The 15,046-nt window shown below is 42.5% G+C and overlaps 1 protein-coding gene across 1 annotated transcript; it reads right to left on the bottom strand.

The window, feature by feature from the left end:
• Positions 1 to 719: 719 nt before the first annotated feature.
• On the bottom strand, positions 720 to 14,419 carry enc3 (ectodermal-neural cortex 3). Its single transcript, XM_031307305.2, has 4 exons — positions 14,102 to 14,419; positions 11,796 to 12,830; positions 10,935 to 11,705; positions 720 to 2,246 (listed from the first exon to the last, which is right to left on the bottom strand). The coding sequence occupies exons 2-3, from the start codon at positions 12,816 to 12,818 to the stop codon at positions 10,959 to 10,961; spliced, it is 1,770 nt and encodes a 589-aa protein (XP_031163165.1). The 5' UTR covers positions 12,819 to 12,830; positions 14,102 to 14,419; the 3' UTR covers positions 720 to 2,246; positions 10,935 to 10,958.
• Between the last annotated feature and the right edge of the window lie 627 nt (positions 14,420 to 15,046).

Raw genomic sequence — 15,046 nt, 5'->3', positions numbered from 1 at the left:
CAACCCTTTACTTAGAAATAAATAGGAGAATTTGAAAGTTAGAGTATACCACAAGCTACTAAAGAAACAGCCATCAAGTGATGTCTCATTTCAAAGTGGAGCTGGATTGTTTGAATACCACAGCTCAGGAGCTAAGATATGTAGAAGAACATTCAGAGCTGCCTCCCTGAACCTGAGTGTGGGTACATTCCTCTCTGGTTCTCCTCCCTGCCGCACTGTACAAATGTGCCAACCAGACTTCTTCCCTTGCAACGCCCAATCTGGACTGCACCAGTTTCTCACGTAAACCTGGCCGCTTTAGAATGAGAGGTATGGAGCAGCATTAGCACATTCTTCCATGTTTGAGGCTCATAATGTGTGTGCACATCTTACATGTGAGCAGTGCTGGAAAAGTACATTGACTCAAGTACTGTACTTTATTAGGTAATTTTGAGGTACTTTACTTGAGCATTAAGCATATACTGTACTTCTGGGGGGGATTATATAAGAGACAGAGCATGGATTGTTCATCTCATTGGATCTTAATTGGATTGCACACAGACAGGAGGAAGGAGACGGGTGTTCCTGGTAAATACCAAAACCACTCCTAACCTGCGTTTGGAAACTATTCCAGGCACGTTAAGTGTACCTGTATGATTATATGGCTGCCCACGCTGTTTTAATGACAGCTGCTGAATTCCAGTCATTCCCTGGAAAACAACAGGACAAACAACGGAAAATATGGTTTCAACAAGAGGATATTTATTAACCAGTTATGGGCTGTAGAACATGAAGTAACAGATGGTATATCAGTAATAGCTTAATATATCAGTGTATTTGATATATACTTTGATATTTTGGAAAACTGCAGACTTCCCCACAGAGCAAAGGAAGATATTGTTCAAACAGAAACAACTTGATAATTTGCTACAAAAACGCTTTTGATTATTCACACTACCCAAGCTGGGTTAGGACAAAGATACAAAATTAAGACCATTAAGAGATTTTTGTACAAAATGTGCAAATCAAAGGCTTCTACAAATTCATTACAAAGCAAATATACAAACTATACACACGAAAAACTTCCATTAAAGATTGTGAAATATCAAATGAAAAAAATAACATTATAGCTACAAAGTATTTAACTACTTTGGACACGAAGGTTAGCTATTCAGGTTTTGGAAACATACGTTTTAAATATGACCACTACTACTAACCGTAATCATACATTTACAATTGGCAAAACAATGTATGTAAGAATGTATTCTAAAACGAGAGAGCTCTGTGAAACTGTATACAAACAAAAAACAAAATAGTACATTCACACACAAAACAAAAAGACAGAAAACGTTACCCTTCCTTGAACAAATACAGGCAAAACTATACATAACCCTGAGACACAAAATACACACAAAAAATGACAAAAAAAAAAATCATAGCCTGAAATAACATCTTGAAACAGAAAAGTATCTTCTTAAGGCCTTAAAGGGCCACATTCTCTCTTGCGAGCGCATATTTTAAGTCAAGGAGGAAGATACAAATTTAGCTTACCAAAATTGAGGGAAGACCGAGTCCAAAGTCTAAAAATACAGACAGGAAGATTGTTTTTGTGCACAAAATCATACACTTCCCCAAATGTCTTCTCTCCTTCCCCATACACGAGCATAGCAAAGGTCTAATTCAGTCTATCAGCAGTCTAAATAAATTACACCTGAGTAAAACGCTCAGTGTCAGGAGTGGAGAGAAACCACAACAAAAGGACCAGCTGACTTTCTTTTCTGTTGACTTTAAAACAAGATGTCAGTGAGAGACACTAATAAGTCCTTACGGAGTCTGTTAACTGGTACTCTACTGGTGAGATGAAGCACATATTTGATGATGGAGTGGGTCAGTTGAGCAGTGCAGGGCCGATACAATTAGCAGACTGGCCCCAGGAGGTGGAAAGAGAAAAGTTTGGAGATCTGAGGCAGATGACTGGAGCACACATCTATGCTATCGGTCTGCTTCCTGGCTGTGCTTCGCATGTTGTATAGAGATTGTGAGGCCCCCACTGCAGTAGACATGGCAACCAGTCCATCTCATGCTAGTAGCTACATGGGAAAGTTACACAAGAAGTAAGAGTAAACAGATCAGGTGGAAAGAGGCCGCAGACTAATAAAGTGAATCAGGCTGGATGGAGCCACAGCAGGAATATACAAGCTCTTCCTCCTCCTCCGTGCAGCCAGTGAAGAGAGACACATGCCTGCATACCAGACACCACGGCTGATCTGGGGAAAAAGACAAGAGGGAGATTAATGTTTAGGTCCTGTGAACTCTGCTGTATGAGAAACAACCACATGACCAGAGGGGCAGCCTGGACATTCTAAGGGAGTGGAGAGGAATGCAGAGACTTTGGTCCTCCGGGCTACACATTAGCTTATCACCATGCCATTTTATCAGGCTTACCCACATAGCGTTAATAATGCCTCAGGATGGGGCGCTATTTAACCAAAGTCCTCCTGGCATGTGGGATTAAGCTGCTCAAGCCATTTATGTCGCTAGGTAATAAATATCTGAGGGTGGCAGTAGAGAGGACCCCACGCTGCAAAAATAAGCTTCTCTGGACTAAACACATATTCCAAAACCATCTGCTCATCTGCTTTATCTGGATATAAGTCATAACTGTAAGAGGCTTCCTTATGGTTCAATTGTCAAATTCCTGAATGTGTGAAGCACAATATTTTACTAAACATTGTGAATTCTTTAGAATCTCTTTATCTCCGCCGTTTTTCAGATACTTCAGTATTTAACTTCCCTCCCCTGCTGTTATGAAGAAATGATCCACTGGATATTTGGGGGGATGGAGAGAAATGTTACCCTCTGATTTGCATATTTTGGATGATAATTCATTCTGCCAGAACAGATGAAGGATGTGTGTGTGCTCTCTATTCTAGGAGAAACACAGTTGACAGTTACTGTACAGACAGACTCTGCTGGGGGCTTGTTTGGATAACCTAATGAGTTCTCATTTCCATGGCTGACAAAGCCGGCTGATACTACTGAAGCCCCAACTGATCCATACACATCTGTTACTGTTGTGAAGACATTGCCTCTAGCATAACAGTGGGACACAGCCAGAACACTGCACTACTAGCAGAGAGACAGAAAGAGGTTACAAACAAGCTTCGGGATAAGAAGCAGGAGGAAATACATTTAAACTCTGAAAGAATTACTCTGGCAGGTTGATGCAATGCAAAATACAGTATTTTGTATTAACCTGAAAGCTAAAATAAGACGTACTAGACAGCATCAGTCGAATGGCCTCAAGGCACAAACCAAGTATAGGGAAGGGTTTCATTTTCAAATGTTGTACCAATATTAACACAGACCTTTTGATACCTTACTTTGAGAAATATCAAAAAAAGACTACAAAATATAAAAAAAATAGTTTGCCATTTTTGCTTTCTTGCAGATAGTTACATAAGAAGATCGATACCATTCTCATATTTCTCTGTTAAATATGAAGCTACAGCCAGCAGCTAGTAAGCTTAGAAGATAGACTGGAAATAGGGGTAAACAGCTAGGCTGGCTCTGTCTGAAGGCAACAAAATCCAATAACACTTTACTTACTTTACTCTTATGTAGAAGGTATCTACATAAGAGTGACATGACACAGTCATGACACATGAACCCTAACTCTAACCATAACCATAACTTGTCATGACAAAAACCGAATGACACTTACTAAAAGAAGCATTATGTCATAAACGTTTATGACTTGTTTATAATGTTTATGACACGTTCATGTTCGTGTCATGTCACTCTTATGTAGATACCTTCAAGTAAAGTGTAACCCCAAATCCACCTACCATTTACGCTAGGCCGATGGCTGACAGTCACTGACCGACCACTGAGCCCAGCGTCGTGATTTAAAAGCAAAACACATTTTTTACAGTCTATGAAACACACTCATTTATGGCGAAAGAACGTCAGGATTGATAAGATGACAGACATCCCTTTATTTGTAATGGTGGATATAGCTGCTGTAGCACGTTTTGTGTCCATATGATTTGATCAGTTTGCATAAGTCGCGCAGCCCCCAGTCTGCAGTCCGAGTGCTCAGCACTGAGAGGAGAGACAGATAGGCCTATAGACTATATCATCGTCCATGGTGATGTTTCACTGGGGACACCACTTGAACTCGGTGGTAGACATCGGGAATTACCAGCACCGCTAAAGCTCACTAACTAACACGTTATATATATTCCTCTGTTTAGTCCTTAAAAACAACAAGCTGTGGTTTTACGGGGGGTTATGTACCAGTCCTTTTCTTGGCCCTGCGCAGTGGCTTCCTGGTGTCTTATCATCACTGTGAGGTTGCTAGGCAACCAGTGAAGTATTCCTTTAATTTAACGAAATAAGCCACACTTCTCAATGTTAAATGTTGTATAAATATAAGCAGTTGTACAAGAACTAGTCATCTGTCATCTGAAATTGGCACAATTATCATTTAAATCACAAAGTGCTCACAGAATAAGTAAACAAGCTTCCAAATCTGGCCACACATTCGGTGCCAGCTTTCAGTATTTGACAGTTTATGATACTGCTACAGACACATTTCGATCAGTGCCAAAAAAGTATTCAAGTTCAACGCCCAGCACTGAAACCAACCAGTTAACAGCACATACTGTATGCTGCAAGACAAACTCAGCTTCCTGATCAAAGTAAAGTTGCAGTAGTAGCACTTACTGCATCACTTGTGACTGCAGGCCTGATGGAAGTTTCCATTGCTGCTCTCTCTGTGTGTACATGTGCATGGGTCACTGTACTTCTTGAGTTCTGCTGCTGCTGGTGGTCTTATCGCTCTCAAGTGCAGATGATGAAGAGCATGCCTCTAAATCTTAAATACTCTGCCACTCTGCTCCGCTCCAACTATGACAATATCACCGTTTCATACGAGTTGCAGCTTTATATTTAGTCATCTATCTACGGCAAAGAGCATGGGCTTTCACATGATGCAGTCGTGTTGTCAAACCACCAGCATGATCTCAACCCAAGCCAACCACATCAAAAAAGGTGCACTTTGAAACACTTTTCTTTGATTTCTAGTGCATTATTGAACTTTAAAACAAAACAAAAAGGTTAAATTGTATTCCATAGAGATACACTCTGACCCACAAAGGTTATGTGTCTGTCATTATCAGTACATCCATCAAAAAACACCATTCCCATCTCGCATCATCAAACTTCAGCTCCCAGCGCCACAACAAGGGTCCCGCTGTCACAAGAAATCAGCTCCAGACTGCCTCACAGTGCCGTCATTATTACCTGTCACGTCAAGGTCAATTCTACTCAACACTGAGCTGCAGCGTCCACACTGTACACTTTTTACCCACATTTCAAAGCACAGTTGTTTATACAGAAAAACTCATCCTGACTTGCATTCAAACTCTTACTGCACCGAAACAACCAAATGGACCTTCACCTGTCCGACTTCCTTCTGCCAACAGGGAGTAAGCTGTCTGGAGTGCCAACAGGTGGTAGGGTTAATAACTGTAACCCAGAAAGTACCCAGATGCCCTGTGTGTGTGTGTGTGCCTTTGGTCCGATCCTGTGCAGTAACCACAGTGTGAAGCTGTGAGGGACGGAGGGAGTCCACGTGTCCACAGCAGACCAAACAGATGGGCTGGAACCATATGAAGTGATTGGATCTGGCACTATGAGGTCTAACCTGACTCAGCCTGTCTGCCTGTCACATTTATTAAATAACGTCTTCCAAAGGCCCAGTTACCCACGATGTAACACACCAAAGCTGAGTCCTTTTTCTTTATGTGTCCCTTGTGTCCCCCCTGTGCCATGTTTACTAATGACCACAAAGAAATGCACTGTATTGACGAACGTATGAATCACAGTCACTTCATTTACATGATTTTGCATCGTTTTCAGGGACAGATTAAGGACTCCTGGGTGAGCTCAGAGACACAAGTATCTTGGTACAGCTGCAAAGTATATTGAGTCTTGATGAATCCTTGCAAAAAACTCCAGTTTACGATTTAAGAACAAAGACCAGAACGTGCCACTTCAGTACTACTTCAGAGGCGCAAATATTACGTAATTCACATTAAATACCAGGCAGACACACTCTGTCCCATCCCAGCTGGCTTCCTGCAGAGGCCCCTGTAACTGTATAATGGCTCGCCTCTTTTTAAGGGCGTAATCAAATTAGTCTGGGTGATTATTCAGCCATTTTAAGCATCTTTTCCCCTTTTCCTTTTTGTTACTCGCAGCATGGTGAAAAGACCAATAAAAACTCCATTAGGTTTATGCAAATTTAAGCAGCCGTGCCGAGGGCTGTAATGTGGCAGATTGATTACTCAAGGGACTGAAGAAGAAGTGTGTGCACATACTAACTCTGACTGTGTATGTGTGTGTCTGAGGGAAGAGAGGGGGGATCGTTGTTGTACACAGATGCCACAATAAAAGCCTCATTCAGCTTGTGTTCCTGGTGGCCCTCACAGCGAGGCATTAATAAAACATTAGTATTGAGTGACTGGGGCCTTTGCACTCCTCCTCCCTGATCCCAACGTGACCTTTCCATTTTACAGCAGCTGTCTGGGAAAGCAGAGCGCCCGCCGAGGACTCCCTCTGTGGCCCCTGACCTCTCCAGGTGTACACTATCACCCAGAGCCGTGCCCACCTCATAAGTGCTTCGGTTGAAGCCGTTGAGAGGAGAATACTGCTTATGTCTGATTTTTAGGAGCGGAGAGGGATGATGAGGAGGGAGGGGTGGAAAAGGAAAACAGAGGAAGGGGGGGAGGGAGGGGGGGGGGGCTGAGAAAACAAAGGCTCAAGCGTAGATAACCGTCATCTTTGGGGCTGTTAAAGTTCATTAGTTTAAAGGAGAGAGAGAGATTGTCCTGAACTTTGTACAGGGATCTCTGGTTACATCCTGTCTGGTTGTAGTCTGGAACGAAAAACTGACCAGATTCCACCATGATGGTCCTCTGCTTACGGATCCAAAACACACACTTAATATACTAATCTAAGCTTAACTGGTAACTGTAAAAATTGTACAGGCAATAGTCGAATATTACAACTATTTAGGTCTTTGTTTTTAGCCTAAAAAGTTATTTACTTTTCCCGTCTGGACCATAACCAATTTGAACTATAATGCTTTAACATTTACAAATACTTTTCCATCAACAGTGGGTTCTGGCTTGGCCCTAGAGTCTGTGGTTAGTCACATCTGTTGGAAATACACAGGACCACAAACTACAGTAGGTGGTGACAAAAAGGCTGGTTATCGCACACAGGCCACGCAAACAACAACAACTAAAAGGGCCTCAACCATAAGGCAACATTAACAAATCTTTACTAATGGGAATGCAGGCCACACCTTCATTCCTCCCAAATTAGAGTAAGGATGGCAGGCTTTTTAAAGGACAGGCAATGCTAGCAATGTGAGTGCCTGTGTGTGAGAGACAGAGTTGTACAAGTGGAAAATTAGTGGTTTGACAAATGCGTAAAAACTCACAATACTACAAAACTTGTACAGCTGATCAGACAGACAGACATGGTGCAAAATATAGCTTTGCTTCTCCTGGCTTAGTCGGTCTGCACGTCATCTCCCTCTCTCCACGTGTTTGTGTGTAGGCATCCTGCTCTGTGTCACTATGTTGCTCCCTACATTTTTTGCCACTTGGATTCTCCTCTCAAGCCCCCCCGACTCTCAGATGAGAGAGAGTCGACCAGTGTCAGGGTAGGACGCCTGCTTAACAAGATGGAAAACTGAGCTTTTCCATGTCTGCTGTAATTAAACAGAAAGGCAGCCAGCAGTGGGATGGTAGCTGCTGTAACTGCAAGAGTTCATAAAGATGCAGTGCCTTGATCTTTCATAGCCAGCCTGTCTCCATCCCGGCAAAAAAAAACGAGGCTAGCGGTCCATACCAACAGCCTCATAATGCTAAGCCCCCAGCTCCATCATATCCAGCTGTTTACTGAAGACACAAGTCACACATAAGCTCTCTGCTTCTCACTTGCTTCCCCTCAACTTTAATTTCAAAATAAATTCTTGGCAGCATAAAAGGAGCTTGTTCAGAGTAGGGCTTTGACGCCGAACTTTGATATTCGAATATAAATCGAATATTAAAAAAAAAAAAAATTGATATTCGAACGAATATTAGGCAGCCCTTAATATTCGAATTTCGAACCTGTTATGGGCATTTTTTTTTGTAAATGTGTTTACTTGTAAACCTTGTTTTCAATTCAGATTCCGAGGCTTTTTCACGCATTTCAAAATGTAACTACACGTTGCGGCGACGCACGTCGCTCGGCCGTGGCTTGGTAGCGCATTTCCCCCGACTCATTTCCTGGTTCTCTTTCTCCATAAACAACGTAAAATCAAGGAGAGGGTTAACTTCTCCTGCTCCAGATCTCCCACCGTGGTCAGAAAGAACAGAGGAGACACTTTGTTTCTCTCACTAAGACTATAGAGTCGCTACTCGCTCTGAAGCTACCGGTAATCACCGTCACTCTCTCACAACACACACTCCTAAAAAAAAAAAAAAACAGTGGTGGCAGTGTGTTTTTCTTCTAACATCATTGCACGCCTACTGACTGATACACTGCCCTCTGATGGACAGAACATATACGAACTTTGATACCAACATAAGCCTTACTGAAGGCATTTAATGGTCAAAATATTATTAATAAATATTCGAATATATTCTAATATTAATATTCATAAACAAACGAACTTCGAATATGATTTTTGGGCAAAAGTCAAAGCCCTAGTTCAGAATCACTTTCCCATATTCCTGACAGAGAAAGCTGTTTTGCAGTACGCTTTATCTTTTTTTTTGTTTTGTTTTTTTAAACGGACCAATCTGCCACACTTTGCACACTATTTACTTCAGTACTTCAGTATTCTTATTTACATCATTGACACTGATGAAATATCTTTCTTGGCAACAACTAGAAATACTTTAAACTTGATTTTCAACTGTTATGGGGGCATTGAAATAAATGCAAACAACAGACTTTACCTGTCAGATATATGAGTATAGTTTACATTTACGAAGTTTTATCCATTTTGATCTCTGGCCAAAGTTGTTAAAAATAAAGATTTGGCTAACAAACTCAGCTTGTTCCAGTCTCGTTTAAAGCAATGGTTTGATATTTTGATAAATAAACAAATTCCCTTTCTTGGTGACAGACTGGATCTTTATGGCAAATGGGCCGCATTAAACCATTGAATCTGTAGCACAAAATAATACATTAGGACAGACGTGCTTTCTAAAAGCTCAGTGAATGTGGTCAGCATAAGAAAACCTCCAATAAAGATAAAACCACAAGAACCAACAATACAAAGGATGCAGCAGAGTCTGGGCTTTTTAAAAAGCAAACCAATGATTACTGCAGCAATGAACAGTTCTCTATTGATTGCATCAGTGCTAAAATAAGATCACAGGACAGGCCTCACGTCACAAAACTTAAAACTAGCTCTACCACCACCGGGCACGACAACCTGCAAAACATTCATTGTACATCACTGTACATCCTCTTCTTGTTTCATCTACTGGCCCCTCCATCTCTCCCTCCGTCCTCACCCTGTGTGAAAAACTGAAAACACCTCAGGAAAAATGTATCATCTCTTATCTCACATGAAGCTGTGAAAACTGCCACCTGTCATTCCTGCAGGCAGATTAGGGCGAGCAATTCTACACTGACATGGTATGTTACACCTAAGTCAATCATATTTTCATACCCTTGAGATGTATCCTTCCCTTTTTATTCCCACTAACCCCCTCTCCCGAATTCCTCATAAGATTACCGATCAGGCTTTTTTACTCGGAGCAGAACAGATTGCCCTGGCGTCTGTCAGCACATACTTAGGTACTTTCTTTTTGTCCTTGAAAGCACTTTACGAAAGGTGCTATTTGGATAAAGTTTTATTTGTATTAAGAAAAAAGGGGCTTGTATCAATAAGTGTACAGAGGACTTTTGGGGTAAAACTAGGTTTTTCCAATTATGTCAAAGTAAGCTCTGTATCACACATATGTAAGATATTAAAAGGTTTGTTTTGCCTCTCATCTAAAGCTCCCCGAAGGCTCCTTATGCTCCTCTTGCTCACATCTACTTTTATAACTTAACTGTTTTGTAGGGGTGGGAATCACCAGAGGCCTCACGATACGATATCATCACGACACGATATTATTGCGATTTTAAATATATTGCAATATTCTGCGATATTGCAATTTATTACCTTTTTTTCCAACATCAATTTTTTCGCAATTTCAAATTATGTCCCCAAAAGAAAAACTGTTTTATCTAAAAAGATACATTTCTCTTTTTGTTCATCTCACTTCAATTTTATTGCTGCAAAATGGGACTGTCAAGCAGACAAACACATACATAATAAAATATTGATATGTGGCGTCTGTGTATAGATACAGTAGTGCCACGGTATGCTGTATCGATTTCCCCCCCACCCCTACTGTTTTGAGGTACTGACTCATGCTAGGCATTTAGGTTAGCACCCAGGACCAGCCCTGCAGAGCACCTACGAGCACAGACCTGATCCCTGCCTCTCCACCTCGCTCTTGTCAGGGACAGAGGTCTTGTGTTGTTGCTCTCGCTCTGTAATTGTCAGCACCGCTAACATTCCTCCTGCTCTCTAAACCAGGGCTCCACCATGTTTATTCAACACCCAGCCATCGCAGCAGCTAGATATTGTGTAACTGTAACCACTAGCAACCCTGAAAACAGTGAGGGGTTTTTAAAGTTGGCTTTGTCCGGTTCAAACTGACATTCACCTCTGTTAAGTAACTACAGTATGTGGTGTGAATTATCTAAAGACATTTTTCTTTCCATAAAATGAGTTCCCATATATTATCTGACAATACAAGGGACACTACGCATAGCACCTATAATTGACATTTTGTTTGTGTCAGTTTAAGGAAACTACAATTACTCACCATAGAAACTCAGTGCGTCTCTCTCTATGCTGAGAGGTACTTCCATGTGCTGACGAAGGCAGTAGGAATGAGTGAGTAGGGCACACTGGTCACACTGTCCCAGGAGTCCGACGATGGATCATAACAGTCTAGTGTCTTACACCTCTGAGCCCCAAAGTACCCCCCAACCACATATAGTCTGTTTCCTGACGCCACTGCATGGCAGCTGATCCGTTTGGCTGTCACATCGCCAAACTTTGACCACTGGTACGTCTCACTGTTGAACCGGTAAGCAGAGCTGGCTGAGAATTCAGTGTCGCCTCCGATTACCACGACATGGTTACCAACCACGGCCGCTGCAGTGTAGCGCCACAGCTGTGGACAGGAGGCCGGCACAGACCAACGGTTCTGGCAGGGGTCAAAGCACTGCACCTTGGGGTATTTGTCTCTGTTCACACAGGTGCCCCCAAAGGCGAAGAGCTTGTTTTTGGCCCCGACGACAGCAGCGTTGCTCACCCCCTCTCTGAGCGGAGCCACCAGGGTCCATTTATTGGTCTGAGGGTCGTACTGTTCCACCTGTTTGAGAGACACAGATGGAGATGCAGGGAAAGATCCTGCAAGAGAAGTGTGTCCTCCCACAACATACAGCATGTGGTCGAGCTCCGCAGACCCGTGTCCGAATCTGGCTACCAGCATAGGTGAAGCTTTGGACCACTCGTCATGTAATGTGTCGTAGACCCAGACATCTTTGGAGGCCCCGTTTTCAGAGCCACGTCCTCCGGTAACATAAACCTGAGACACATGGAGAGAAGTTAAATTTTGTTTACTTCTACATGCCATTACATTAAAATGCACATATTTAAGTATAGCTCATATACATACCTTGCAACCAATAGCACAGGCGCTGCATTCTTTCCTGGGGCTGGGGATGTCTGTTTTGGGGGTGATCTCCTTCGTCTTGTTGTCGATCATGTAGACTTTATCGCACATGAAAGTCTGTCCTCCCAGCAGCAGCAGGGCCTGGCTAACCTTCCTCGGCCGGGCACAGAACCCCGTTACAATACCGTCATTCTGCAGGATCCTCATTTTGCACCGTACGGCATCTTCGACAATCTCACGGCCCACCTTATGGCACATCACCAGCTCCTCTGAAGCAACGTTCTTCAGCAGGTATGTTTCAGGGAGCAGCGCCAGGCGGACACAACGCAGCAGCTCTGGCAGCTCGCTGTGCCTGTGCTCCATGTCGGCCTTGACCCAGTCGATAACAGCCTCGTACACCAGGCTCTCATCCTCCACCTCCAGTTCCTCGCTGAGGATCAGTTCCTGGAATTTGTCTCTGGGTAGGCTGAGGAAGTCCTCAGTCCTGAAGAGAGTAGCAAAGTTCGCCAGGCACATCCTCCACGACAGCTCGTACAGTCTTTGGCACTGGTGGGCGTCTGACAGCAGCATCATCCCCAGACAGTTTGACTGGTGGAGGTTCTTTTCTAGAAACTCTGCTGCTGCATCCCTGATGTCGTGAAACTGAAGCATGTCACCGGCTTCCAGGAGCGACTCCGCATTTTCCTCGTTAATGAGGATTCGGGCTGAGTAGGCGTAGTCAAGCAAGAGCTCCAGCACCTCTGGATGGAGAGAGTCTTTGAAGTTGACTTCGGCGTCACGACTCTCCCTGAGCCCGCCACTAAACATGGCTTCAAAGTATCGGCTACAGGAGGCCAGGACGGCCCGGTGACAGGGGAAGGATCTATTTCCGGCCGTCAGGATGACATCTGTGAAGATTTTTCGTTTGCGTAACAGGTTGAGCTGAGTCAACAGGCTGTCTGCATGGGACGTCTTATGGAAGAGTTGGATATTCATTGAGCCAGAACTAGAGCGAGACTTTCTGTTTTCGTGGTTACTGACAGACATCTTGACTTGGACCTGGAGGAAGAAATAGAGCATACAAAAATATAAGCACAAGTAAAAAGAGCCACTCCTTTACATTTGTTTAATTCAACCATTTATAACACTTGGACAGGAGGAAGAGATTTTATCAGGTCATGCACCCCCCCTTTTGATGTGAACATTACCATAAACACTCCTCCCATTTTATGATTAAACAAAACTCACTATGCTAACAGCTGCTGAACGAGTTGTTCAGAAATAAAATACTCATATCAGTACGCTGGGTTACAACGGAAATAAACTTCAGCCTTCAGGGATGAAAGGAGATCAGATAAGGAGCACTCCCACACAAAACTGTAGTGTGTGTACATGGAGATTTACACCATAAAACAGACATCAGTGCCAAGACTTAATTCTCAAAACCTGTGAAAACAAATGAGCTACATTAACTGGCCTTTAAATCAACCTTCCTTCTGTAATTAATGATAGGCAAAGAAACAACACCTGGGTGTGTTGCACTATATCACATCTTTCCACCCCTATAAACATTTCAGGGCTGTGAGTCACCTCCAACCACAGGGAGAGCCAATCAATTCCTTTCAGCTTGTTCCTCTGCTGGTTCACATACAAGATGGTGCCAAAGCTTTCAAGCCCACAAGATGTAACACTTCAGTCCAGCTCCTTCAGGATGAAATTATATAACCACTGTGCAACAGATAAAAACCTTTGAAAATCTCTCTTTTGATCATCTGCAGTGGATTTAGACAGGCATGCAGCCACTGCATTAAGTGGGAGAATGTTTATGCTTAATTTAAAATAAGATTCACTTCATGCTAAATACATTTGTATTACATTTATTTCATTTCTAATAAATATAATAATGTAAAATAACCAGTTAGTAATTATCATGGCATGGCACCGTAGGTTAATAAAGACTGTCCACAACTTGAAAACGACCAAATTTATATCTTCCGCTTTAAAGCCTCCATTGTTTCATAGCAGATAAATTTAAGTCGGCTATTCAATCCCACTGAAAGGGGGCTGTGGACTTCCGTGGAGGCACTCAGCGTGAAATCCAATTCGTTTTGTGCAGTAAATGTGAAACTACGGTCAGCACTTCAGCATGCGCTCAACTTTCCTCCCAAGTTAGCCTGCAAACATCCAGGCAGCTACAATCAGCCAACATCAAATGATCCGACGTTACTCCCTGCGACTAAACTCCTCACATTTCGGAAGTTGGAGAAATGTCAAACAGGCACGTATCTCGGTGGTCGATAATTTAGGAGGATTAGCCGTCTAATGCTTACCTTGATAGGCGCAAAGCTGATCCGGATTCCTTTATCTCGGTTCCAACTTGTTCCGTCGTTGATTTGTTTGAAGTTGTGACACAATTTAGACAAATTCGCTTTCCGAGTTTAAAACTGTATCGCAACCTAAAGTGTTGGGAAATGGTTGAGCCATTTGTCTGCGTCGCGAGCTTCGAGTTTAAACGCGTAAAAAAAACAATGTAAAAAGTTAGTAGCCTAGCTCGGTTTGTTCTCGGAAAGCCACGCAGCCTGCAGCAGAGCAACGAGCGGAGCGGAGAGAAAGAGCAGAGGCAGCCGTGGTGTTCACACTGGCTCCTCCTACTCCTCCTGGCATTGTCCAATGGGCTGAAACACTGCAGCAAAGGTTCTTTATTCTCTAGCCAACTTCAGGGTCAATGCACAGTATTATTGTAGAATAGCATTGCCATAAAGAATACAGAAACACCTGTCTCTGTGTGTTTCTTACTTTTACTCAGAAGTAGGCCTACTCAGAGGAAAAGCTCTAGTTTGCCTCTAGTATTAAAAGCAAAGCAAGTTTATTTGTACAGCACCACCTTTCAACAACATTAAGACATTATATAAATATAATGCTAAGTAATATAACAAGACATACACATAGGATTTTAAACGAATAAAATACCAGATAACTACAATACGGTGAGAGATATGACTGAATGGGCCCACATTTTAATTTAGCAGTGGCCAATTTTTTCTTATATTTTTGGGAACTTTGTTCCAAATATGTGTTTTTGGCCAAAAACCAGGAAAGGATTTACATTTTTATTTATTTTTTTATTTATTCAGTCAACAGTTTAGTACTACTTTCTGTAAAATGCTATTGCCAGACATAAAGGTCTAAATGCCACCTTCACACTGCCAGTGGAGAAATACTGAAGCCTTAATTTATTTATCATTTTGTATCATATGTTAAGTCTAAAAAGGCTG

Source organism: Sander lucioperca, chromosome 11 (genome assembly GCF_008315115.2).
Source record: "Sander lucioperca isolate FBNREF2018 chromosome 11, SLUC_FBN_1.2, whole genome shotgun sequence".
NCBI classification, from domain to species: domain Eukaryota; kingdom Metazoa; phylum Chordata; class Actinopteri; order Perciformes; family Percidae; genus Sander; species Sander lucioperca.
Note: the sequence above shows the minus strand (reverse complement) of the source record. Positions and strands in the feature narration are given on the sequence as shown.

What these genes read in the sequence shown, in the direction of transcription:
- enc3 (XM_031307305.2), bottom strand. Translation starts at nt 12,818, where the DNA reads ATGTCTGTCAGTAACCACGAAAACAGAAAGTCTCGCTCTAGTTCTGGC. An exon ending in CCTGTGCTATTGGTTGCAAG is followed by an intron (nt 11,706 to 11,795) that starts GTATGTATATGA and finishes CATGTGTCTCAG; the next exon opens with GTTTATGTTACCGGAGGACG.